Consider the following 24,903-nt stretch of genomic DNA (forward strand, 5'->3'; position numbering starts at 1 on the left):
GGTACACAACCTCCTTAAGGTTTAAATGTTAAAAATGACAAGTATCTTTATCACTGGAAGAATTATGCTTTTCTCAAAATGAACAATAAAAACGGACATTTTTATTTCCTTTCTGTGTTTTATCTAGGGTGAGGAAGGAATGCTATTTCTTCCCTGCAAAATCTCCTTAATAAAAACAATTTGGTGTGTAAAAAAAAATTCAGTCATAGGAAGCCACTATTTTTATTACTGTCTACTCTGGGGCTTCTATTTACATAGCCATATCAAATACAAATCTTCTCTATAGCTCTGGAAAGTCCTCTAAATGTGATGGTAAAACAATTCAGGCACCTACCTTAACCTCAACTTTGAGGAAAGGAAGTGTAAAATGTCCATGGAGAAGTCCATTTTTCTCAAAAAACACAACATCCTGCTGATTGGGTTTGTCTTGCATAGATGCAATCAAACTGCCTGAGGGCCTTAAAGCAAACCCAGAGTGTTAGAGCATCCAAAAGCTCATCCAGCTGGCTAAGAACAAGATGAAATTCAGAGAAACAATTCTTTCAGCAAAAACAAAAAGCCTCCATCCAAGGAAGTTTTAAATCCCATGTTTCCTGGCAAGCAGTCACCCTAGTGTGGGACTGTATCTGCCCAGAGGACATAGTGCCTTTTCCTGATTTGCACAAGGGCTCTATCTGCCCACAAAGACTCACAGATTTAGACTGCACTTGGATGACTTTTTAAAAGAACCAATAAATTATTTAAACCATTCCCAGTATAATGTCCTATAAAACCATGAACTATTTCTTCAATTATATGACTTCAGCAACTCAGGTAGGTATTTTTAAAGACTTCTCAATCTACTGAAAACACCTTGATCGCCCCATATTGTTTATATTTGTCTCTAGTTTTAATTCAAATACATTTCTCTCTTTGCTCTGTCATCCAATTGCCACTCAAATATTGGTGGGAAACAGATGTCTAAAACCTAGAGACCTAGGTTTTGCCTGTAACAGATGCTACTGAGGCAGGAAATATTTCTTCTATCTATAACCAGGACAGCCACATATCACAAGCAGGTTGTGACCTGCACAATGGTACTAGGCCAACAGGTGAATCGGGCCCAAATCCAGCCCACGTGTTCCTCAGCAAACAGGTCCCCTTAGTGTGGGAGTTTGTGCAGAGAAAGGAAGCCCTTTCCTAATTTTCACCAAAGCTCTGCTGCCCCACAGAAATTCACAGACTGCAACTTTCCTTCTAAGCACCACTTTCTGTTTTACACAGTGGCTTCATGTAGGCCCTGCCTATAACCTACAAAACGTGTGGGCCTTGGAATGATGAGGTCTGTGAAGCTCAGAATCTACTATTCAAACCACATTCAGACTTCAGGGAACTAAAAAAGAAAGATACAGGCTTACAGCCAAATGAGAAAAAGTAATTATCTCTTTGTGTTTTATAAACACCTACATTCAATAGGTACCACCACTCCCACCCTAGTACCAAGAAGTTCTCTGGGAAGAAGTTACAAGGTTTCTTCTCCCACTCACTTCCGAGCCAGAGCAGGTCCCACTCCTGCCACAGGCTCACTGGCTGACTGTAAAGCAAACTCCCGGCCCCACACTCTGAACTTTCGAGCCCCTGTGTAGTAGATAGAGGGAGAAAAACAACAATGGCAAAACTTAAAGCATTGTGATAAATGTTGTCAAGTCCGAACTTCCAAACACCTTCCTTTTTAATAAAAACTGTCATGGTTTCACAAAGCCAATTAGATGAATCTTGTTAAAAATTTGTATCCAACAGGTAGGAGGCTGGGCCAAATAGCCTCAAAGAACTCTTCTGATTCTTAGCTCTATATTCATTTAACACCTAAACCAGCACATCGTTACCTCATGGGTGTAATGAAAGAAAACCCTCAAAGCAAAAGGAAGAAAAATTTATTTCCATACCTGTCTCTGGGCAAACGACACGCATAGCAAAAAACTCTCCATCACCACGCCAGGTAACTTGTGATCTATGGTCATCCCAGGGCAAAGCAGACTCGTGCTAAAGAGAGGAAAAAACACAAATGTTACTGGGGGCCTTAAATGGCCCAGAACCAAACAAGCCTCAGGCTATTAAAGTTAAACCTTTTTTTTTGCGGTACGCGGGCCTCTCACTGTTGTGGTCTCTCCCATTGCGGAGCACAGGCTCCGGAAGCGCAGGCTCCGGAAGCGCAGGCTCAGCGGCCATGGCTCACGGGCCCAGCCGCTCCGCGGCATGTGGGATCTTCCCAGACCGGGGCACGAACCCGTGTCCCCTGCATCGGCAGGCGGACTCTCAACTACTGCGCCACCAGGGAAGCCCTAAAGTTAAACCTTTTATATAAGGTTTAAGCTATCTAGAAATCGAGTTTCACAGAATCCTCAGGTACCCTTCCAGAAGGGCCCTTAGACCCAGAAATCGAGAGAAAAGAACTTAACAAAGCAAAACAAAATCTTTCTCTGGGCATTAAAAGGTGGCCTCCAAGCATAGCAACAGGGAAAAAGAGCTACAGATCTAGATATTAAAAATAACGAGCTGAGGGCTTCCCTGGTGGTGCAGCGGTTGTGAGTCCGCCTGCCGATGCAGGGGACACGGGTTCGTGCCCCGGTCAGGGAAGATCCCATGTGCCGCGGAGCAGCTAGGCCCGTGAGCCATGGCCGCTGAGCCTGCACGCCCGGAGCCTGTGCTCCGCAAACGGGAGAAGCCACAACAGTGAGAGGTCCACGTACCGCAAAAAATAAATAAATAAAATAATGAGCTGAGGAATCTATCAGGTAACTATACAAGGAAATTTATGTTTGTCTAAATTTAAGCGGGTAGCGCTTCATTCACTAAGTAAACTTCGCAACGCTGCACAGAAGAGTTAAGAAGATGAGAGGAAGGTGGGCAGGGAAGAGCCAGAGGAGATGAAGCCAGCAGCAGTGATGAAAACACGAACAAGCTCCGCATTCTGCAGCACAGAAAGAAGAAAGGTTTCCAGTGCCACTTGCACCTCCGTCCCGAAAGCCTTGAAGACAGAAGCCAATTCTGTGGAGTTGGGGACAAATGACCACCTGAACATCCATCATCACATTACAGTGATAGGCTAAGTCGGAATGGTGCTAGTGCCACAAGCTGCACAGTAGGGAATACACAGCAGCCTAACAAGATTTATTCTCAATGAAATCGCCCTGTGGTATACACAAACTTCCTCTAGTGAAGGGTTAGGAGACAATATGAGTTACACGGAATGTAGCCAGAAATAAAGTAAGGATGGAAAATGTAACGGCAGGCAGTATATGATTTCATCTATCCTAGAAGGTCAGCTCAGGGAAATTTCCACATATAATATAGACAAAATGCTTCCATTTGCTCGGGCCCGCATCTGGGGATTATCCTCAATTCCTCTCTCTCTCTCTCTTACCCTACATCTGATCTATTATCAATAAATCCTGTAGCTCTATCCTTCAAAATGTATCCAGAAAGAAGGAAAACATAGTTTCATCCAGGAAGAGAAATCAGGAAAAAAAAGACTAATATATACATATGTAGGAAAAGTATAAAAACATGCATGTGAATGAACAACAGTGAATGCAGGGCAGCAGCTCCTTCTGGGGAGGAAGGGGAAGGGTATCAGGAAGGGATACAGAGTGTTTCATTTCTGTCTGTGATGACTTATTTTTTAAAATGAATACTGGTGATAATTATTCTCTATGTGAAAAAAAGAATAACAAAACAACTTGGCAATAGAAAGGAAAAAAGGATCTTTCTAGGATGACTCATTCCCTAAGGTCTCTAAACAGCTTCAGCTTTACTAGAGCAGAAGAGATCTGTCCATTAACACCCTTTACCTGTGAAACAGAGCAGGACCCTATGGTCCCTCCCCACCCCATGTCCTCAGCCTGCCTTTTTTTTTTTTTTTTTTGCTGTACGCGGCCCTCTCACCGTTGTGGCCTCTCCCGTTGCGGAGCACAGGCTCCAGATGCGCAGGACCAGCGGCCATGGCCCAAGGACCTAGCAGCTCCACGGCATGTGGGATCCTCCCGGACCGGGGCACGAACCCATGTCCCCTGCATCGGCAGGCGGACTCCCAACCACTGCGCCACCAGGGAAGCCCTCAGCCTGCCTTTTGTCTGCAGAAAACCTTTAGCCAAACAATAAGTTTAATCAGAGAAGTGAGAAAATGCAGAAACAAAGGAAAACAGTCCAACATGACTACATAATAATAGTTTAGTCATTAAGCACAGTCAAGGACTTTTTTAGTTCCTCCTCAAGGGGTATAGATAATATTCTGAGCCATATCCTTTGAACTGTCTTATAGATACTGAAGCCCCCACTGGGTGGAAGAAGTTAACTACATGATGACCAGACTGTGGCCATGACATAAGCTGCCACAAATCCAAGAATTGGCCTCAAAGAAACGGGAACAAGCCGACCCTGGAAGTAAAGACTAACTGTACTTAATAATCAAGGTGATGCTGGTCAGACCACCACATCACCAATTTCAAGATGACTCTCAGAGCTGCCTGTACTGTTTCTGCATATAGCCCCCTCCCTCGGCCTATAAAAGCTCTTGCCCACTGGTTGTCAGGGAGGGGAGTCGGCCTTTGCACAAAAATCCGCCCCCAACACTCCCACCCCCCGGTTGCTGGCATCCAGCGGAATAAAGCAAACTTTCCTTTCCACCAACCTTGCCTCTTTATTGGCTTTAGAGTGGCGAGCAGCCGGACCCCACTTTTGGTAACACCTGGACACCTAAGAGCTCCTGGTGTGTAAGCAGAACTTCTATTTGTTCCAAAGAAGGTTCTTTATCCATCATACCAAGCTTACCATTTGCAGCTGAAAGGCGGCTTGCCTGCCTTCTGATCCATGGAACTGCGTCTCCTTCCTGCCCCAGCCAACAGTGATGAACTTGCCTAGAGAACAAGTGAGTGAGAATATGCAAGACAACCAATAAGCTAAATAAAATAAAAGCAGTTTCATAGCTATTCTTCATGAAGTTGGGTCCTCTGAGACCTCTCAATAAATTGACCAGCAGTCAATATTTTAAAAACCTATGTTCCATATTATATGCTGAAGTGATTTTGAAGACGTTGAAATGCCCTTAGTTTGGAAAGAGCTCTACTGCCATCGTATATAAATTCCCTTGATGACAGTCAGCAATCCATCCCCACTTTACAAGGAGAACGAAACATGAAGAATCTATGCAATACGTCCACAGATAACAAAACATAAAACTCAAGAAGACAAGAGCTGGGAACAAAATTCCGATTGTAAGTGTTCAATCCACGAAATGTATCCAACCTCCCTGCTAGTGTTGGAGGAGACCATGATTATGGAATTCAACCACTCACAGAGACAGAGACCGAGACCCCCTAGTGACAGAGGCCAAAATTAGAACACAGGGCTTCTGCCTTCCAGGCTGGGCTTCTTTCTAAATTATAATGCTGATCTTACCTGAAATATAAAGTCAGAGTTGCTTGAAATAATGCAGCCTTCTGTTGCTGAAGGTAGGACTTAACATCCACCTATAAGAGGTACTACAGAGATGCCCCTGAAAGCATTGGCCAGATCCAGGACCCAAAGTTTCCTTCCTATAACTGATGCTGATTCTGACGATGCAGGGCTGTTTATAATTCCTATAAATTATGGGTCAGCATGACCATTTCCTGTATGCTCTGCTTGGGCACATCCAAGTATTGTAGTACCCCAAAGCATACCTTGCTGCTGTATACAAACAGTAGTGCCTATCCTGGTGCAGACCCCTGGGCTTCTATCCGAAAGTTTCCACAGAGAGATAAAGGGTCAAGGAGCAAAGCAAGACAACTTTTCCAGTGGGATCAGATAATAAGTGGTGGAGTTACAGCAGGAATCAGTAAACTACAGCCTGCATCTGCTTTTACAAATAAACTTGTATTGGAACACACTTCTTTATGTACTGTCTTTTGAGTGTTTTCATACTACATCAGCAAAGTTGAGTAGCTGCGGCTTCCCTGGTGGCGCAGTGGTTGAGAGTTTGCCTGCCGATGCAGGGGACATGGGTTCGTGCCCCGGTCTGGGAAGATCCCACATGCCGCGGAGCGGCTAGGCCCGTGAGCCATGGCCGCTGAGCCTGCGCGTCCGGAGCCTGTGCTCTGCAACGGGAGAGGCCACAAGAGTGAGAGGCCCACGTACGGCAAAAAAAAAAAAGTTGAGTAGCTGCAACACAGACCATATGGCCTGAAAGCGGAAAACAGTTACTATCCAGTTCTTTACAGAACAAGTTTGTCGACACCCCGGTTAGAAGGAAAATATCTATTCACCATTCCACAGAGTGACTTTTTGTACTGACAAATACATTTCTGAGACCTAAGACCCTGACTTGGACTCCCTCTCCTTTGATTTACTCTATTAGACTTCTTATGGAAAAGTCGGTGGAATGAGCCAGGTCCAGAGCACTTTCCCATGCAAAGATGTGTTGGTTACTACCTCTATGACTATCCTCAAAGCTGGATGCCCCAGAGTCCCACCCCGGGCCCTAGATCCAGCACCATACCTGCTCCCTGAGCAAGCACATCTAATCCCAAGACTATAAAGATTCCCCACATGCCAATGACACCCAGTCCACAGTTCTGGCCTCTCCTGAGCTTCAGCCCCTTCTACTCACCTGCTTTACTTGGTGATCCCATACGGCCCTTAAACAAATCCAAAAAGGAACTCATCACCCACCCTTTACAGACCAGCATTTCCCCCACCTTCCCTCTCAGATATTGACATCTTTATTTCCACCACCTGAGCTTCTGGCTAGAGTTCTACTAAACTTTCTTCTTCACCTTACATACCCAAAGCCTATTTATTTCACTTTCTAAACTGGTACTTCTCAAACTAGCTAGGGCAGGAGGGGAACCATGCACATATATTCAAAAAAAGTTTCCCATAATTCCAAAAAATGTACTCCTATCCTCATTGAGAATCAAAAATTTCCTGCATTTTTCCCTTTTCTAGTCCCACACCCACCTTCTTTATCTCTCACCTGGATTCCTGTAGCAACCTCCTACCAGATAACCCTGTCTCGCCTCTTCCCTCTCCACCAATCAATCAATCTTGCATCATCAGAACCTTTAATGACTGATCTCCTATAACTTAATGTCCAAATTCCCTATCAAACTTAATCAAAATCCCTCCCCTTTATTTCATTCCACATCCATGTCCTGTCACTAGGTAATGCTGAAGTACTCATAGTTGCCTGAATAGGCCATGCTGTGTCAAAGGCTTCTGTGAAACATCCCTGCCTTGGAATGAACTAATTCACTTGCTTGGACCACCCCCCCACCCTCAACCCTCATTTACCCAACACCAAATCAGCCAAAACTCAGCTCAAGTCGGCCTCTTCTGGGAAGTCTTCCGTCCCCATTACTCCCTTTCTCTCCTTATGCTACCCTAATACCTGCACATCCTGTTATTATTGACTCCTTAAGGGAAAAGATGAATTAGCCACAGCACCAAACCCACTGCTGGGTTCATACTACCTACTCAAACATTATTTCTGAACAAATTATTTTTGAATTAATAAATGAGTAGCACCTTTCTAAATGATTTCTTACTTAGTAGAAGGAGAAGTCATGAGGTTAGACCTCAGCAAAAGTTAAAATACCATCTCCCCTATCCTTCTCCTCAATCAGGCCAGCTACCTGGTGCCCCCAAGTTGGCCAGAGCTTCTTATACTCAATAAGCATCTCCCCTTCAATAGTTCCACAGCCTAATGCCCATATCACCTCAGCTAGATCTTAGCAAGAAAACAATATGATGGTTCCCATGAAAGGACTCTTCTCCTCTTCAATACTTCCACAGCCTAATGCCCATATCACCTCAGCTGGATCTTAGCAAGAAAACAGTATGACGGGTCCCATGAAAATTCAGGTCTAATCAGTAGGAACAAAAATCAGCTCTCTATCCTGCCTCTCTTGTCTTCTCCCCAAAACTGTACCTCAGAAATGCTCTCCTTATTCTAGCTAGTACAGTCCTTTCCATTAAACACCCCGGCTAAGCCTGTCCTGGGGTTTGGGCAACAACTACCCAGGTGATTCTAAGCACAGATCCCTATTCCCCAAGTTATTGACCAAGCCAACTCTGAGACTTTGAGAGGCACCAGAGGTATGCCTTTTAAAATCTGGAATGAACTAAAGGAACTGGGCTATCAGACAGTGAATTAAGTAGGGGTTTAAGTTCTTTGGGCTTATGATGTGCCTATTAGTGTGCAAGACAAGTCACAAAATGTTTCAAACAAAGCTATACTTACTTTCACCAAAATCATCCTGGTGGATTTGCTGTTCCATGATTGGTTCAAACTCTTTTGTCACCATAATTAGGGTCTGTTGACCTTGGAGGAGCACAAACAAGAATGATTTTGTTCTCATTTAGCAAATCTGCCATTCCGTAAGTATCCACAGCACTGGAAGCTACTGAGCTGGAGTGGAGGAGCTTATAGTCAAAACAGGGAAGACAGAATTTATTCAAAATGTTCTGACTCTCATTTTTATAAAGAAGTTTTGACTGGGTACGTCACCTAGTGCTTATTCTCAGCTATTTATGTATGTCAAGCTAACATTAAAGTCCACATAGCCCTCCTCCACTAACTTCAACGATTTAGTCAGCAAGATATCTCTTCAAATGTATACCTCATCACGGTGCTAGTTTGCAGAAACTCATCTGGAATGAAAAGACTTAAGGGAAAAAAATTGGATTGGGAGAGCAGTTCTTAGAATCAGTTTATTTTATGTAGCAACTCTTCCTCTTAGAGTAGATTAAATATTGCTGACATTTTAAACCATAACTATGGACCTTAGCAGCAACTTTTAAAAACAATATATTAAGAAGTAAAACTTAACTCAAAACCACCACATTCCCTATAGATTATCATGCTGGTATCCTTGTTCCAAGAAATGTTTTTTTTTTGAAACCTAAGCACCCTAAAACTTAAGCCTGTGAGATATTAGGAGTCATGTTTTATAAAAGTCAAGAATTAGGGACCAGTGACATGCTTACCTGTGGCAAGAAGCACCAGTTCTTGGTCAGGACTCCAACTCATGACAGAGATACCACTGGCTACACTCCCGACACATTCCAGCTGAGAGAGACATTTCAAAATGTTAAGGGAGATATGAAAATATAAGCGTCTCAGTAAATATTTACTATGACCTTAATCAAAACAATTAACAAAACACACAAAGGTGAAGTTATTCAGTGAACACTTATTCAGTAACAGGTATTAAAAGACCAGACATGATACAGACCATAGGGACTGGAGGTGACTATGGCCACTCCATTCCTCCCGTTAAGGAGCTAAAAGAGAGATAAAAGATGCCTCTACAGCAGGGTTAGGGATGTAACCGAGGTCTCTGGGAATTAAGTGGGGGCCCAGAGCAGAGACTGACAAACGGCCCCGGAGAGTCCAGGAAAGCTTCTCTGAGGAGGTGCTTTGAAGGGTAGGAATAGGGCTAGAAGGAAGAGACTGGGGGGCGGGAAATGTGCAGTTAAAAAGAGCAGTTAAAAATCAGCTGCAACTAGAGCATAAGGTATATATACACACAGGAATGATGAGGGTGGGAAGTGAGGCTAAAACGGAATTTGGGGAACAGATAGTGAAAGGTCTTATAAGGCACAATAAGGAACATGGATTCTGTCTTGCAGACACTGTGATGCCACAAACATGGAGGATCAGCACCATCTGGTGGAGACCAATGGATTGGAGGAGCTCAGTAATTAGGAAAAAGTTCTACAAAATGTTTTGAAAGTAAAAGCATACCTTTTAAATGTGAGAAATACTAATTAAGTTATACTTGATGGCTTTGATATTTATCACCATGAACTGAGAACAAGATTTATTGTTTGACTAAATGGAACCGTTAAAAGCAAAGGTGCCAGAGTTAGACTGCCAGGGTTTAAATCCCACCTGATAACTGTTTGACCTTGGCCTAGTCATTTAAGCCCTCTGTGCCTCAATTTCCTCTTCTGAAGAATGGAAAAACAACAATCTACCTCATAAGGTTGTAGTGAAGATTAAATACAATTTTGCGTGAAAAACACTTGAAAAAGTGCCTGGCGCATTGTAAACATTTAATAAATGTCAGCTGCTATTATTGTCCTATGATTAGTAATATGACTTGTGATACATCCATGTTAAAGAGATCACAACTAAGGGAGTAATCAACAAAGTTTAAAAAGCTGTCATGAAGGTGAGGATAGAAATCCAGAAACTAAGCCTTATGCTAAGTAGAGAAGGAGGCAAATGGTTGAAATCTATCTTCTCTGGTAGTCACAAGATGTGCACATAATGATAGCATTATCACCTTAGCACCTGTAGTTCAGGGACTCTTAAAGTTAGCCATCAAGGAGAGGCTTACTCAGCATTCATAAAAGAAAACATAAGCCATATAAACACTTCAAAGACTTCATAAATCGAGAAATAAAGGTTACAACTCAGGATCAGATTCTAGTAAGAGATGAGCTATACCATACAAGAATGGCCAGGTTTGAGTTTTTGTTAAGTTCTTATTTGGAATGTTCTGATTGTTCTAATTAATAAATGCACTAGACAAAACTGACTTTTAGAAGAATCCTGAAATATAGCTAAAGCCATGCCAACAATTTTCTGTAAAGAATTATATAATGCAAAGACTTTAATTTGCAAAATGCTTAAATATTATGGCTCCTGACAATTTAAACTTCTACGAAAAACTAGTGACATGAAACAAAAAAAGGCATTTGATTTCCTCCTCACTGGTCTCTTCCACTTACCTGGTGTGTGTTGAGATTGCAAAGTAGGACATCTCCAGAAGCTGTGGCCACACACACAGACTCGTGATCCAGCAACTCCTGAATACCAACAATGCAGCCACTTCCATCCTCTGGGAGAAAGCCTTCTGCCACCAAAGGAGTGTCATTTTTCATTTTTCACCTTTCACCAACACAAACAAATATGCAAATTAAGTCAATCTACTTTCAAAAACAATTCACAACACTTCCAGAAATACTTTTTAATGTTTCTTTTATAATATAAAAGCTTTATAAAATGTTTTTTCCTAGATTAAAACCCAAACTTTCATTTGAGAAATATCACAACACTACCACCTTTAACACAAAACACAGTTAATATGACCTTTGTGGCACGCAAACGTAAAAGCCTGGTATCTTTGAAAATATCCAATAAAACATGAAGCTGATAACTATGATTTCCTAAAATGGACACGGTATGGGGAAAGGGGACTAATAATGTAATCACCTAAAATACATTAGTAGCAAAATATAATTAAGGGAAGATATCAGAATCAACCTAAAGAGCTTTTAAATATACATACGCTCAAGCTCCAGAAGTGAAGATTCTGACTTAGTTGGCATGAGATGGTGACTGAAACCGTTTAAAAAGCCCTACAGGAAATTTTCATCTGCATTCCCACTTAAGAACTGTTAATAGATAGTATTTACATGGTAGAAAGGGTAAAAAGTAGGGCACCCCCACAAAATACAATGTCAGAGTTTTGCCAACGTAGATTAAAACGGAAGCAGACTAAAAGACAGGGTACTAGTTAAGTTATGCCTAATATGACATCAGTATAAAGAGAAGGGAGTATTCATTTGGCGGGACATAAATTCAGAAAGATTTAAAGGACATAGTATTTGGGGAAGCAAGTTTGGAAAAAGACAAGTCAAGAGTCATGCCAAGTGCTAGCATCCTCCATCAGTAACTTACCTCTCTTGTGACAGGGTCTACTTCTATCAGTCCATGTTCTGAGCCAAGGAGCACTGTGTCTTGTTCAGTTCAGAGAGAGAAGTACTGAAGTTTCCTTGGAGCCTGAATATCCCTGAACTCCAAGCTCCGAAATAACTTTAGATTTCTCATGATGAAGCGACTCCTGAAAGGAAAGTACAAATATCTCTCTTTTTAAATATCTTTATTGGAGTATAATTGCTTTACAATGGTGTGTCATTTTCTGCTTTAAATATATACAAATATCTCTGGATGAAGCTTTTATTTCTCTGAGAAATAGAAACAGCTTAGTAGCGATAAATGACACTCCAATATAAGCAAAATGATTCAGGGAGCAGAGAAGTTAGAATAACCAAGAAAAAAAAGGAAAAAAAAAAAGATCTAATCTGAACCCACACAGAGATGAGTGGTAGCAACATAGTCAATTGTGTAAATCTATGGTCTACAAATTGAGGCTGTGAAATCTATTTTACGGTCTCACTCTTTGAAAGAGGCAAGATTCTCTTCAGAGTTTTCTCTTCAAAAAAGATTTAAGATCAGTTATTCTGCAGGAAAGTTGAGAAGAATGCAATGAATGAGAAAACACTTTATTTTTGCATATGAGGATGTTTTCATAACTTGACAGATTTACAAAATAATATAAAAATCCACATATATATCCTGGCAGTTGAAGAAAATAAAATTACTTTAATACCACCAACTACATTTATTTATATTCTGGCTCTATATCTTCATTAAAATATTAAAATTGAAATCAAACATAGAAATAAAGAAAAGCATTTATGGGACCTCCCCGGTGGCGCAGTGGTTAAGACTCTGCACTCCCAATGCAGGGAGCCCGGGTTCGATCCCTGGTCAGGGAACTAGATCCCACATGCATGCCGCAAGTAAGAGTTTGCATGCTGCAACTAAGGAGCCCGCCTGCTGCAACTAAGTAGCCCGAGTGCCACAACTAAGACCCAGCACAACCAAATAAACAAATAAATAAATAAATAAATATTTGTTTTTAAAAAAAGAAAAGAAAAGCTTTTATTGCTCTCAGGGAGAAAAGAAGACACTATGAAATTACAACAGTATACTTCAAAATGATGACCAACAAGTCGAGGAGCTTGATAACCAGATATAACTACTTCACATTACTCCACTTTCCCGGCCTGATTTTCACCAGGGCAATAGAAAAGCTGAGAAAAGAACGATCAATAGGAAATCTACTTTGGTCTGGCAAAATCAGACTTGTTTTAACGTATAAATTATCTAAGAGGGAAAGAAAAAAGTTAACGTGCTGTATATTTATATCCAGACCCCTTTAAGGTTTATACTATAATTGGAAGTCCCTAACTTATGGTAGGGGTGACAACTACACAGTCCACACTGGCCTTCTTGTCACCTTAATCCAAGGTGAATTCTCTCATCTTGCATTTCATACTTATGACAATGAAAGTATAAACATGAGTTAACCCTTATACTACATAGCAGATAAAATGTTAAGTGTAGTATGAGTGAGACAACATAAAATGTGGGTTAAGGGGAAGGCAAGCCCACACATGGTGGAAGCGAGGAAGAGAATCAAGGCAAACAATGGTCTTGTAAGCTTTCATGACATTTATATTCAAGAACTTCTAGAAATTATTCGAACCTGTATTACACCATGAAGACTTTTTTATTTAGATCTAATTCTATATAGAAAGCTTGGGTTTTTGAAAGCATATAAAAATTGCATTATCTTTCATCTTGAAATAACATAAAGATGACCACTGACATAGATCTGAGAGGATGGGTAGATTTGAGATGAGAGGATGTCTGACTAGAGGGGAGTAAACACGGGACAGAGTAGCAAGAGATGAAAACAGGCGACAGAAGACCAGGTGTATTTCATCCTGGTTTAACTAATAATAATTATGCTGTTATTGTTGCCATGATCAGAGCATCAAAATGTCTCCCTGTGAACTTGGATTCTATTCACCAACAATCCGTGGAGCTCTGGGGTCCGTGAACCCCAGCATAAGAATTTGGAAGGCAAAGGCAGAAGGAGCTGAGGGGGACTCCCTTTTTCCTGTTACCTTGCTGTTTCAGTCAATATCGCCCCAGCAATGGGCCTTCATCCTTCCAGGGGCCCTTGGTCCCAGCCTCTAGCACTCCCATGACCAGCATGATAACAAGCACCCCAGAGGTACCAGCACTAACCAGGCAGGTGCTCCCCTCCAGGTGCCTGAAATCTAGTAACATGGAGCTCCTCCTCTGAATTCCAGAGTTATCAACACCAGCTTTATAATGCCTCTCCTCCAAGGTTAGGTCATGATAACCCCAATGGCTTCCCTTGTTTTGATCCTCAGACCTAGCTAAGTGTTGTAACTTCTTCCATCAGTTTACTTTTCTAGTTACTTCACTGCTCCCTTTTGCTCTTTGTTCCTCCAGCAGCTATTTAACCAATTCTTCGTTTTAAATTATGTTGAAATATTGTGTGGTTTCTGCTTTCCTGACTGGACCCTGACTGACAAACATATCAAACAACCTGAGTTCTCAAATCACTGAGCTTTCAAAATCCCCGGCCAAGTGTAATAGGGAAGAACCTTTTGTGTTCCATTACAAGTTAATCACTAAAGGGATGCAGCCTATAAGCTTAAATTATACATAATCACCCAACTCTCAAAACCCTGACTCCCAGGTAATGAGCATTAAGCTAAAATACTTTTGTTTAGCTCACAAGAAACATCCTGACCAGGCCTACCTGTGAATGACTGCAGGGAGGAAGAAATTAACACATAACCCTCTGGAGGCTGATGGGAACCAGGAAATGTTTGACTTTACTCCCTCCACTTTTAGTATAAAAGAAGCCTGAATTCTAACTCAGGCAAGATGGTTCTTTGGGGGCACGAGCCCACCATCTTGGTTTGCTGGTTTTCCGAATAAAGTCATTATTCCTTGCCCCAGCAACTCGTCTCTCGATTATTGGCCTGTCGTGTGGTGAGCAGTACAAGCTTAGACTTGGTGACACAAGGGCAGCTCATCATTCATCTCCTTCCTCCCCAACCCTTCCAGCCTCAAAATGAACTTCTCTAAAATTTCACACCTATCATCCTTATTCCCTTACCTTCTCAGAAGTGTTCTACTCTTTTTCAAGACCAGCAAAGGAGAACCCTCCAAACTCCCCCAGGACCTTGGCTTATCAGTACCCTTTCTTTTACATCTGCAATCTCCAAACTCCCCTGCCCTCAAATGAATCACCCTTTCTCAGCCCTTAAATGCGCTAAAGATCTCTCCACTCCATAGATCAATTCTGGATCCTCTCTGAAATTTCTGACAACGCCTCTACTTTCTTCCCTTGCTCCTTCATCCATCCACCTCTTGGCTAATTATCATGCCCATGACCACAAGTACCAAACAGATCACTAATATGCTTAGTAGATCTAAATGTCTAGCCCTGACCCTCCCTAAACTGAACACTAAGCTCACATTCTCAACCTCCTGCTGTTACCACAGGGATTTCTCAAAAGCACATCAAATGCAACCTGTTAAATGAAGTACCTGCTATTCTCCACCAAACTAATTTCCCCTCTGGGGACATGGCATTCCTACTTTCTCTGTCCTCCAAGCTGAAACTGTGTGTCTGCTTCCCTTTTGCCCACACTTTCACAGTAAACTATTCACTGGTTACTGCCCTGCCTGTCAGTGTACGGTTTGAATCCTTTACATAGTACGAAATCCTACGATCCGGTTTGTGGCCTACATCAAATACCGACTGAGCACTTGCTAAGTGCTAGTCTGGACAAGAGATGACTGACAGTCACTGCCTCCTCAGAGGTCACAGCTTAACGGGGGAGAGGGCCACATAAGATACCACGTTACATGGAAATGCACGGGGACAACACCTCCAAGGAAAACTTGCAGATGCGAGAAGGGACTCGCAGCACAGTACCTAAACTTCTGTCTACTACCGTCACCTTCTATCATGCATTGTTGCGCTTTAATTGGTGCATATCTTGGTTCGGCGGTATGGTTTGCAACTGCAAGGAATCCGGAGACTGGGTAAGTGTGCAGCTGGGGGAGCAGCATGTCATTCCCCCTCCTGCCGCGCCGCGCAGAGCCCACTGATGGCCGCGGGTGCAGCAGGCGGCAAGTCTGCAGAAAGAGGACTCAAGGAGGGCAGAGGTGGTCAAGCCGCACTTCACTCCCAGACCAGCAGCAGGCAGCGGTTGGGCGCTAAAGAGTCCCCTTCATCAGGACACCCTCTGGCGGACAGGGCCCGTTTCCGTGCCCCCACCCCAGCTAGGTCGCTCGAACGCTCACCTACGCCGCGCTCTGAGGACCCCCAAACAGCGGTGCGTCCGCCCAGGGCTACGCACGGGCCTCTCCCTGTCCGCTGCTTCTGAGCTCTCGCGACGCGCACTGGGTCTCCGAGCCGCTGGGCCGCTCCACCCCCTCCGGTAGTGGCTGAAGCCGGGCGGAGGGCGACTGGCGAAACACTCGCAAGCGAAGATCCCCCGACACGCGCCGAGCGGCGCGGGAGTGACGCCGCGAGGCAGGGGGGCTGTAGCCTGCCTTCTTCGTCGCCCCGCAAAGATTTGTGAGGAGCGGCGCTGGCCGCTGCCCCCTATCCCTACATCCTACTGACTAGCCTATTGTGTTTGAACCCCGCTTTGACGTCAGACCCCAAAGCTCAGTAAGTGGCACCGGTAGGTGGAGCCTGCAGAGCCAGGGGAGCAGCACGCGTGCGCACAGCGCGTGTCCCGGGCTACACGCCGGAAAGACACCTTCCTTCGTGGCAAGCGGGAGGAAGAGTACAGGTCCCCAGGGGGCGGGGTTTGCAGCACCCGAGGTCGCCATGGCTACCGAGCCCGAGACCCCAGAGGCCGCCTTGGCTGCGGAGCCCGCCGTGCCGTCGCTTGTGGATCGTTACTTCACTCGCTGGTACAAAGCGGGTAAGTGGAGAATAATAGTCTCCTCTGGGCCCAATTTGTCTGACAGTATAGGGATTATGATGACAGATCATAAGCCACACGCGCCCTCCCCAGCGCTTCCTCCCTAAGTCAGAAGGAACTGGATCTTTCTGTTCCCCTTTAGGCCAAGGGAATGGCATTTGCAAAGACGTGGAAAACAGCAGGGTGCATGCTGGGTAGGGCGAGCGCAGTGCGAGTTCACGAGGTTGGGTTGCTTGCGGGAAGATGGTAGACTAAGGTGAGATCCCCGAGGGAGGCAGGAGCTGGGTTGCAATCTCCATGAGTGCCTAAAGGGATTTGAGGGGCTCAGTCCTCCAAGAAGAGGCGATACATAAACTGATTTAAATGGTAGCGGTCTAAACTAAGGTAGAGGCATAGGGATGGAGAGAAGAGGGTGGGTTAGAGTAGAGTCATTTAGAAAGCAGAATCTAACAGTTTTACTTAAAGGAAGTCGCTGGTATTACACATTTGCCACTTAGAAGTAGGTATCCTGTTGTATAGCTTTGTGTACCCAGCAAATATCAGTGATGAGAGCATCGTTGGGGACCCTCCTCTAACCCAACTTCCTCCCATTCATTTAGGAATAATATGAGGTGTACTCATCTTTTACAATATTGAAATATTTTACAATAGCATACGTTTTATTAGCCAGACTTAGTGTAACCGACCGTCTGGTTTACCCTGGATTGAGGTGTTTTCCGGAATCCATTACTTTCAGCGCTAAGATCAGGACAGTCCTGGGCGAACCAGGATAAGTTCGTCTCTCTAAAATCGACCAACAAAACATGCTACTAAATTAAATAAAGAATACATTACTAATCACTTTTTTTCTAATAGAAATAATGATTGTACTCATTTTAACGTGAGGATTAAAAAAAGGTGGAGCAAAGAGTTAATCATCATTTTAACATTGAATGAAGGATTCCATCTGGACCAGATATCTTTAAATACTTTATGGTAAGCCTTTAGGTATATCGTTTTGAGTAATGAAGGGATACCAGTGATGTATGTGTCCAACCTTCATAATTAACTACCTCTATGAACCAAAGAAAGTACTAGACAGTGGTAGTAAATATTGATTCAACAGCCATCAGACTCATTCATTTCTTCTAGATGTCAAAGGAAAACCCTGTGAGGACCACTGTATACTACAACACTCTAACCGGTAAGAAAATTGGGAATTTTAAATTATCAAAAAAATTTTTTTCTGGCATTGTAGCCTGGTATGGTCTTGTATTGAATAAATATTCATTAAATGATTATCTTCCACTGTACTGAGATGGTATTATTTATACTAGGAGTTTGGTTGACAAGAATGAGTCTTGCAGTGCCTACGCTAAACAAATAAACTTGATTACCCAAACATCCAAATGGAGGACCACACCCTCAGTCGGCTACTACCTCAAGTAAGCAGCCTGTGCCTAACCACTGAATTGCCTAAGCCCATGGAGAGGGCTAGGGTAGAAGCACAGATGGTATCCTGTACATACCAGCATGCCTTACTTTTCTCTTTTCCTCCTCAGTGCTGTCTAAACACCTCTGGTACTCTTCCCTTTGGGGGAAGGAAATTCAGTCCCATTTTCTCCATTTTTATTACTGCATTCTTTTCTTCAGTTAAGCTACAATAGTAGCCAGAGGAAAATGGGGGGAAATGATAGGCTGACTAAACAAATGTCAGCTCAGCTATTCTTGTGCCAGTAGGAATACGGTGTTATAGGAGGAAGAATCATACCACGCAATAATACAGGATCAATTTTTGCTCCTCGTAGAATATGTGTCGACACTGGCAGGATCCCATCTAGTTCTTCAAAGTGGAAAAGCAATTAAAAGCATTTCCTATCAAATCAGTACCAACTGTAGCAGACTTCAGAACAAAGTCTCTGGGAAATTTAAGCGGGTATGTTCCTGTATTTCTCTACTTAAATCATCTATTATCATAATAATGATAGAGCCAGCCAGTCTTAGAACCCAGTAATGTATGCTCAGCATACTTCCCTGGCAGTTAGAGATGACTTTAAGACTACGTAAACTCTAAAGAAATTCTCAGGCCCCCAAAATGAAGTATTTCAGAAGGTATATTATCTGTCATATTAGCTTCTGGGCCACCATCCCTATCATCTCCAGGATGAAGGATGGAGAAGCTGGGCCTTTGAAAGAACAACTCTAATACCAATATAACAAGATGTCTTGTCCTTTCTAGTTTTGTTAAGCCAGTATTTCGAATTCTATAAAATTTAGGTGATCAATACTTCTTTATCGTATATTTTCACATGTGAACTTAAAAGTAAAAAAAGTCCTGAGGTAGTGAAAAAAAAAATCAACCTGAGAAAATATACAGTATTTGCTTCGTATCATTTCCCATTCCTAAATCACTGCCAATTTAATACACATCTAGCTACACCCTCATCCTCCACGTAGTGTTTAGTTATAGAAAATGTTACCTCTGCCCTCTACACCTTTAGGCAGGATGGACATTTTATTGTTAAAGGAGGGTATCACACCAAGGACAACTCATTACCATACTAAACTATCCTGACAAACCCCCCTGGATAGGAAAGTTTCAGTTGGTGATTTAGATCCTTCATTTACTGAGTACATACTAAGAGTTTCTGCTAATTACCCTCAGTGTTCTGGAAGACCCTTGTTTATACTCCCCTTTGTAGTCCTGAAGGCCCCTAATAACCTGCCTTATAATTATTGATTTTTCCTCACTCAAGAAGCAAGTGGACTTTAAAAAGCATAGACCATTCTTAAAAGTCTACAAATTGCAAGTAAAACAGTTAGTGCTTGTGATTTTCCTGTGATAAATCTTTGTCCAAAATAGTAACACTGTTGTTACTTCTGAGGAACAGAGAGGGACCTGCATATGGAACCCACTGTAGATAAGCTTTGATCACATCTCAGCACTGCTCATCATTTATTCTCCCATGGGAGGTGACAAAAAGGGATTAAGACACTTCTTTCTGACACAGAGCCAGTGGTAGACAAACCATCTGGGACAAGCCCCCAGCCCCTCCTCCTAAAAGTGGGGAGTCACACTGACTAGTATTTTGAAACGAAGTACCCACAGGCAGAGGAGCGAAGTGCATGCAGTAACACCTGAATGCTGTCTAATAATGTTGTGAGTGGGAAAGAGGCCATAAAGAACAGCATCTTGACCTCAGATGTTCACTGCAGTAAAAATTCCTGGGAAAAAAAGGGCAACACATCAGACATGCTTGCATCCATTTCCCATGAGCCTCCTTGTATTGGGTTGGCCAAAAAGTTCGCTCGGGTTTTTCACGTTAGGGAAAAACCTGAATGAACTTTTTGGCCGACTCAGTAGATATTTGTCAGAACCTCCCCAGATATATCCATACAGTGGAGTACATGAAAGTATAACCGTGCCACAACATTCAAACAGACATATGTCAAAATGTAGTATTTGCTAGCGGGTTATAGGATAATGGGTAAGTTACTCTTATCTGCTACTTAAAACTTTTCTGTTTTCCAAATATTCCTCAAATTGCATTTTTTTAAATTAGAAAAATATCCCTTCTTCAGAAAGTCTTAGTGATTGACCTAATAAAGAAGTTCCTTTCTCTGTTAAGTTCTAATATAAAAATAAGGTAGAAATCTTAATGAAACTAACTTTGTACAATATTGCTGTCATTCTCTATAATGTTGAATTTTATATTACTGCTTATTGGTAAGATTTTCCTACCCTTTTGAAATCTTTACACTTGGCTATGTGCAGCTTTCTCATGCACAGTTAAATACAAAGTATAATAAGTTAAGATAAAATATATTCTTACTATGTAACTAAACTAACTATTATCACATTTGTCTTAGCCTGCTTTTTCCTCTAGAGCCTAGGGTGGTGCCTAGCCCATAGAGGCATTTAGTATATAAGTATTTGAATAAATCAATGGTTTTTCTGTACTTAAAGTCATTTTTATTTAAAACGCTAGTTCCAGGAATATATCCTATTGTGACTCTGAGGGCTGCCTCACAAAGAAAAGTGAAAATGTACATCAATTAACTTTTTCTTCCCTTTTATTATCAGGGGGCACAGTTTCTAACAGAACTTGCACCTCTGTGTAAGATTTACTGCTCTGATGGAGAAGAATACACCATGTCTAGGTGAGTTACTTTTTAACCACAATTTTGGGGAAACAAAGAAGGTAATATTTTTCTTCAAAGCAATTTTTTCTTTAAATAGCTGTGTTAGAGGATGGTTGATGGAAGTGAATGAAAGCATTCTCCATAAGCCATCTATTCTTCAAGAGAAGGTAAAAGGGTCTGGGGAAGTAAGATCCCATCCACATACTTTTTATCTGTTTTTTTTTTTTAACCGTTTGACCGTATTAAGTATTCTATTTCCCTTCTAGCCATCCACCGAAGGCTACACTGCAGTTGTGTTGCCCAAGTTTGAGGAAAGTAAAAGCATAACAGAAGGGTTACTGACACAAAAACAAGTATGAAGAAGTCGTGGTGAAAAGCATCAATGCCACAACAGCTACCTCATGAGGATTAAGATTGAGTAAAAACAACAGGGCATTCTTATCCTTACCTGGCCTACGAAGTTAGTGCACTAAGGAAGAACCAGAGGCGCTGAAGCGTCCTTCACACCGGGCTATCTGCAGGGAGGCCTGATCTTAAAACCTGACCTAGTTTTCCTTCTTTATCTTGCATAACAAGCCTTGATTCCATTTTGTCTTCAACCTCCCAGATCTGCCTGCGCATGTACTCACTCTGCTCTTCTTTTGCTTTTCTCTTTCTAACAACTGGCAAGTGAGAGGCGTTTTTCTGATTGAAAACCAACAAACAAAGCACTTTGAGGAAAATTTGAAAAAACAGGAAAGTAAAAATAATTTACCCATCATCCTGTAACCCATTAGTAAATACTAGGTTTTGATGTAATTGTTTGAATATTATGTCATGGTTATTGTTTTTGCCTCAATTTTCCATCACTTTGAAGTTGAAAAACAACAACTGGCCTTTCTTACCCAGTCTGCTTCAGTGTGACACGACCGAAACGTCTGGTCCCACCCCTTTTGCCCCAACTGCCTTCCTCAGGTTGCCGGGAAGAGGCAGGGTGTAGAGTGTACCTTCTCTAAGTCTATGGGTTGGCCTTCAACTCTGAACAATGTAGCACTGTAACACTGGCTTCTTAATGAGGGACACATGAAAAGGCTTTGAAAGGGGCTTTGCTAACATGGAAGTATCAATATTATAATGCGGTATGAAGTAACATGTGCATTTGTGGTCACTCAGTCTCACGCTCTAGTTACAGGGTCACCAGCGAAGAAGTTCCCGAGAAGTTCCTGGAATTCAAAGACACAGGTGCTTTCGAACAGAACAAAAGCTTTCACAGCATTTAAACAATAAACAAAAAACTCTGAATTCATAGTTTAAAATTGTATACTTGTTTACATTGAATTTCAAATAAAAGGACTTCTTTTAAAATTGTTATTTTTCCTTAAGGGCTGCAACATATACATACATATAAACATTTCTGTTTTTAAATAAAACCATTATCCTTGAATTTAAATTCTTTTAGTTCTCCATCATCTTTTGCTGTTCAAGTCAAAACTTATCCCTTCCCCACCCCTACTTGCATTTAAATAAGAGAATATTCTCATTTGAGGTATGTAAAATATTTTGTAAATAAAAATTTTAAATTATTTTTGACTCACAAGGAAACTTCTTTTAACCCTAACTCTCCCCTAAGTAAACCCACTAGACATGATACAGGTAGTAACTATAGAAACATCTACTCTGATAGTGTTGTGAGCTGAAAGTGTAAGCACAAACCAGTAAGTCCCCATTTCAGGTAGCACAAAGGGTTCCCAAAGGTGTCATAAAACAAAAATACTAAAGATAGTAAAAGAATTATATATCTCTTTTACATATAACATTACCTCACATCATTCTCCCATTATTTCCATTGTAATTTAAAAGAATATTTTGGTTTCAGGGAATAAAAATCATGTTTGATGATTTTTATAAAGAAATATTTTATAAAGGTCATAACCAAGCTGGGTGCATCCCATTTTCTCTCCGAGGCCTACAGTAAATTCAAGTTTCCTTCAATAAAATATTGACTAGCTAATTCGTAGCACTGTGGTTCTTCAGGATCTTGTGAATATTGACTGTGATGGCTGACTCAGATAATGATCATCAGACGAGCTTATAGAACTACTGCCGTTTGGCAACTGACATGTCCCGTTAGATTTCAAAATACATTTCATTTCAAAGCACTGGGATACAAGCCCCAAAAAACAAAGTTAACTATACTACATCATAAGGACAGAACTTATAACCAGATCCTTCAATCAAAACCCACCCCACAAAAACAAAAGCTTTAAACCCTAAAATTAAAAAGACTAAAGTCATTTATTTAATGAATATTCCAAAGGCACATATGTATACTTACTCAGAAATTATTTTGAACAGCTTAGTTCAAGTGTTCTCTGTCTTCTATCTTCTGCTCCATCAGTTACTACTGAGAAGTACAAAAACTGCTTTTCAAGCCAGTAAGATAGGCTTAGGATTCCAGCTAATATCCAGGGCAGACAGGCCAGCTATGCTAGAGCAAGAACAAAAACCATCTCCTAGTGAGTTCCTCCAGGATTCCGTGGAGTGAGCTCCATGACCCTGTTTTTGGGTGGGGGACGGACATGCATCAAAACAGATTTCCTGTGCTCTGTGAAACACTTACTAGAGAACAAACGTGTGCTCCTGGCATGCATGATCTATGACAGAGGAGACAGCAGAGGCCCAGTCATACTCAGTGGACAGAGGGATTGAAGAAGAGTCCACAGGTTTAAGGAAAACCCTGCATCACCCAGACTACTGTGTCTCTTCTGCTGCAAATTAGTGTCCCAGATGATAAGCTTAAATTTAAAAAAATAGGAAGTTAGGGTCAAATGTGCCAAAGGTGAGCATATTTTCAAAATAGCTTCTTTGGATTAAATTGTCATTAAGGCAGTAAGGATATTTGGTTTGCCTTTTAAAGAACACTATTCATGGCAATGTCCCATTTAAAATCACACTTCAATTAGAAATATAGCAACCACCATGGCATTTATAGTTGTCAGAAAGCTTCACAATCGGTTTCATGATCAGAAAATAAAGCAAGATTTCAGTTTGTTTTCTTTACAAAATTGTTGTATTTCTGAAATATACAGGATCGTTTGCTTTCTAAAAATGTCAGCTTTGCCACATGGTGTTCCAGAGATCTGACCGCAGGAGCTTCTCAAGTTTTACCGTCCACAGAATCTTTATTTGTAACTGAGATCCATCGGTTGTTTTCCATTTGAAGCTGGAAAGAATTAAGACAATTGGTTTCTGCTTTACTCTTAAAATAAAAATTGCAAAATTAAATAGTATCTATTTTCTTCTGCATTTTCCTTTAGACTAAGTTGGCCTCTCCCGTTGCGGAGCATAGGCTCCGGACGCACAGGCTCAGCGGCCATGGCTCATGGGCCCAGCCTCTCCGCGGCATGTGGGATCTTCCCGGACCGGGGCACGAACCCGTGTCCCCTGCATCGGCAGACGGACTCTCAACCGCTGCGCCAACAGGGAAGCCCTAGACTAATTTTTTAAATGTGAGTTTAAGATAGAGAAATTATCTTACCTTCTTCAACAGTTTATAGCAAAATGAGAGAAGTTGGATCAAAATAGCCATTATGCCTCTTGTCTTTGTAATACTCTTATCAACCATAGTGACAGAAAGCAAGCAAATCAAATTCTTATAAGGAGGCCCTCAAAAGACTTTATCATTTATTTAGTTTGAAAATGGTAAACATTTCTTCTAAGGGATCTCAAAGGGTATGTAGATTAAGGCATCTGAGCTGACTTGATGACCTAAGGTCCCAGAACTCAGAAGCAGGGACTGTTGCCCAAGTCTCATGCCAATTTCATGGAACCCCAGGAAGAATGGATGGAAAGTCAACCTGTTCTATTTCAGACGGTTTAGGGGTCTCTCAAAGGGCACCAAATAGTGGCAGTGAACCCCCTTCTTTGCAATTCCTTGCACTCTACTTTTTTGCACTCAGACTCCCTAAAACAAACAATAGAAGCCCTTCACTCTGAGGGGTCTGTGCCCTAGTTAGTCAGGTGATGATGTTGGGATTTAAGGGTAGCTGCTCTGTGCTATGGTATTAATCACGTCCAAAAAGCTAATTTATTTGGTGAACCTACCGCTTCCTGGGGTCAGTTGTAACTGCAGATGATAAATGGTTCTTGCAGTCAAGG

At 41.9% G+C, this 24,903-nt stretch overlaps 1 protein-coding gene and 1 pseudogene across 1 annotated transcript; one reads left to right on the forward strand and one right to left on the reverse strand.

Annotated features, from left to right (window-relative positions):
- Positions 1 to 11,857, reverse strand: part of LOC112404804 (elongator complex protein 1-like) — a 77,652-nt pseudogene extending 65,795 nt beyond the window's left edge.
- A 4,641-nt stretch (positions 11,858 to 16,498) lies between these two features.
- Positions 16,499 to 22,089, forward strand: LOC112404807 (protein Simiate-like). Its single transcript, XM_024752916.1, is given in 8 exon segments — positions 16,499 to 16,644; positions 17,776 to 17,827; positions 18,432 to 18,440; positions 18,442 to 18,559; positions 20,708 to 20,784; positions 20,864 to 20,933; positions 21,033 to 21,119; positions 21,121 to 22,089. Coding segments are annotated over 8 exon segments (561 nt in total). The 5' UTR covers positions 16,499 to 16,547; the 3' UTR covers positions 21,172 to 22,089.
- The last annotated feature ends 2,814 nt before the right edge of the window (positions 22,090 to 24,903 follow it).

Source organism: Neophocaena asiaeorientalis, unplaced genomic scaffold, assembly GCF_003031525.2.
Source record: "Neophocaena asiaeorientalis asiaeorientalis breed wild unplaced genomic scaffold, Neophocaena_asiaeorientalis_V1.1 scaffold568, whole genome shotgun sequence".
In the NCBI taxonomy this organism is placed as follows: Eukaryota; Metazoa; Chordata; class Mammalia; order Artiodactyla; family Phocoenidae; genus Neophocaena; species Neophocaena asiaeorientalis.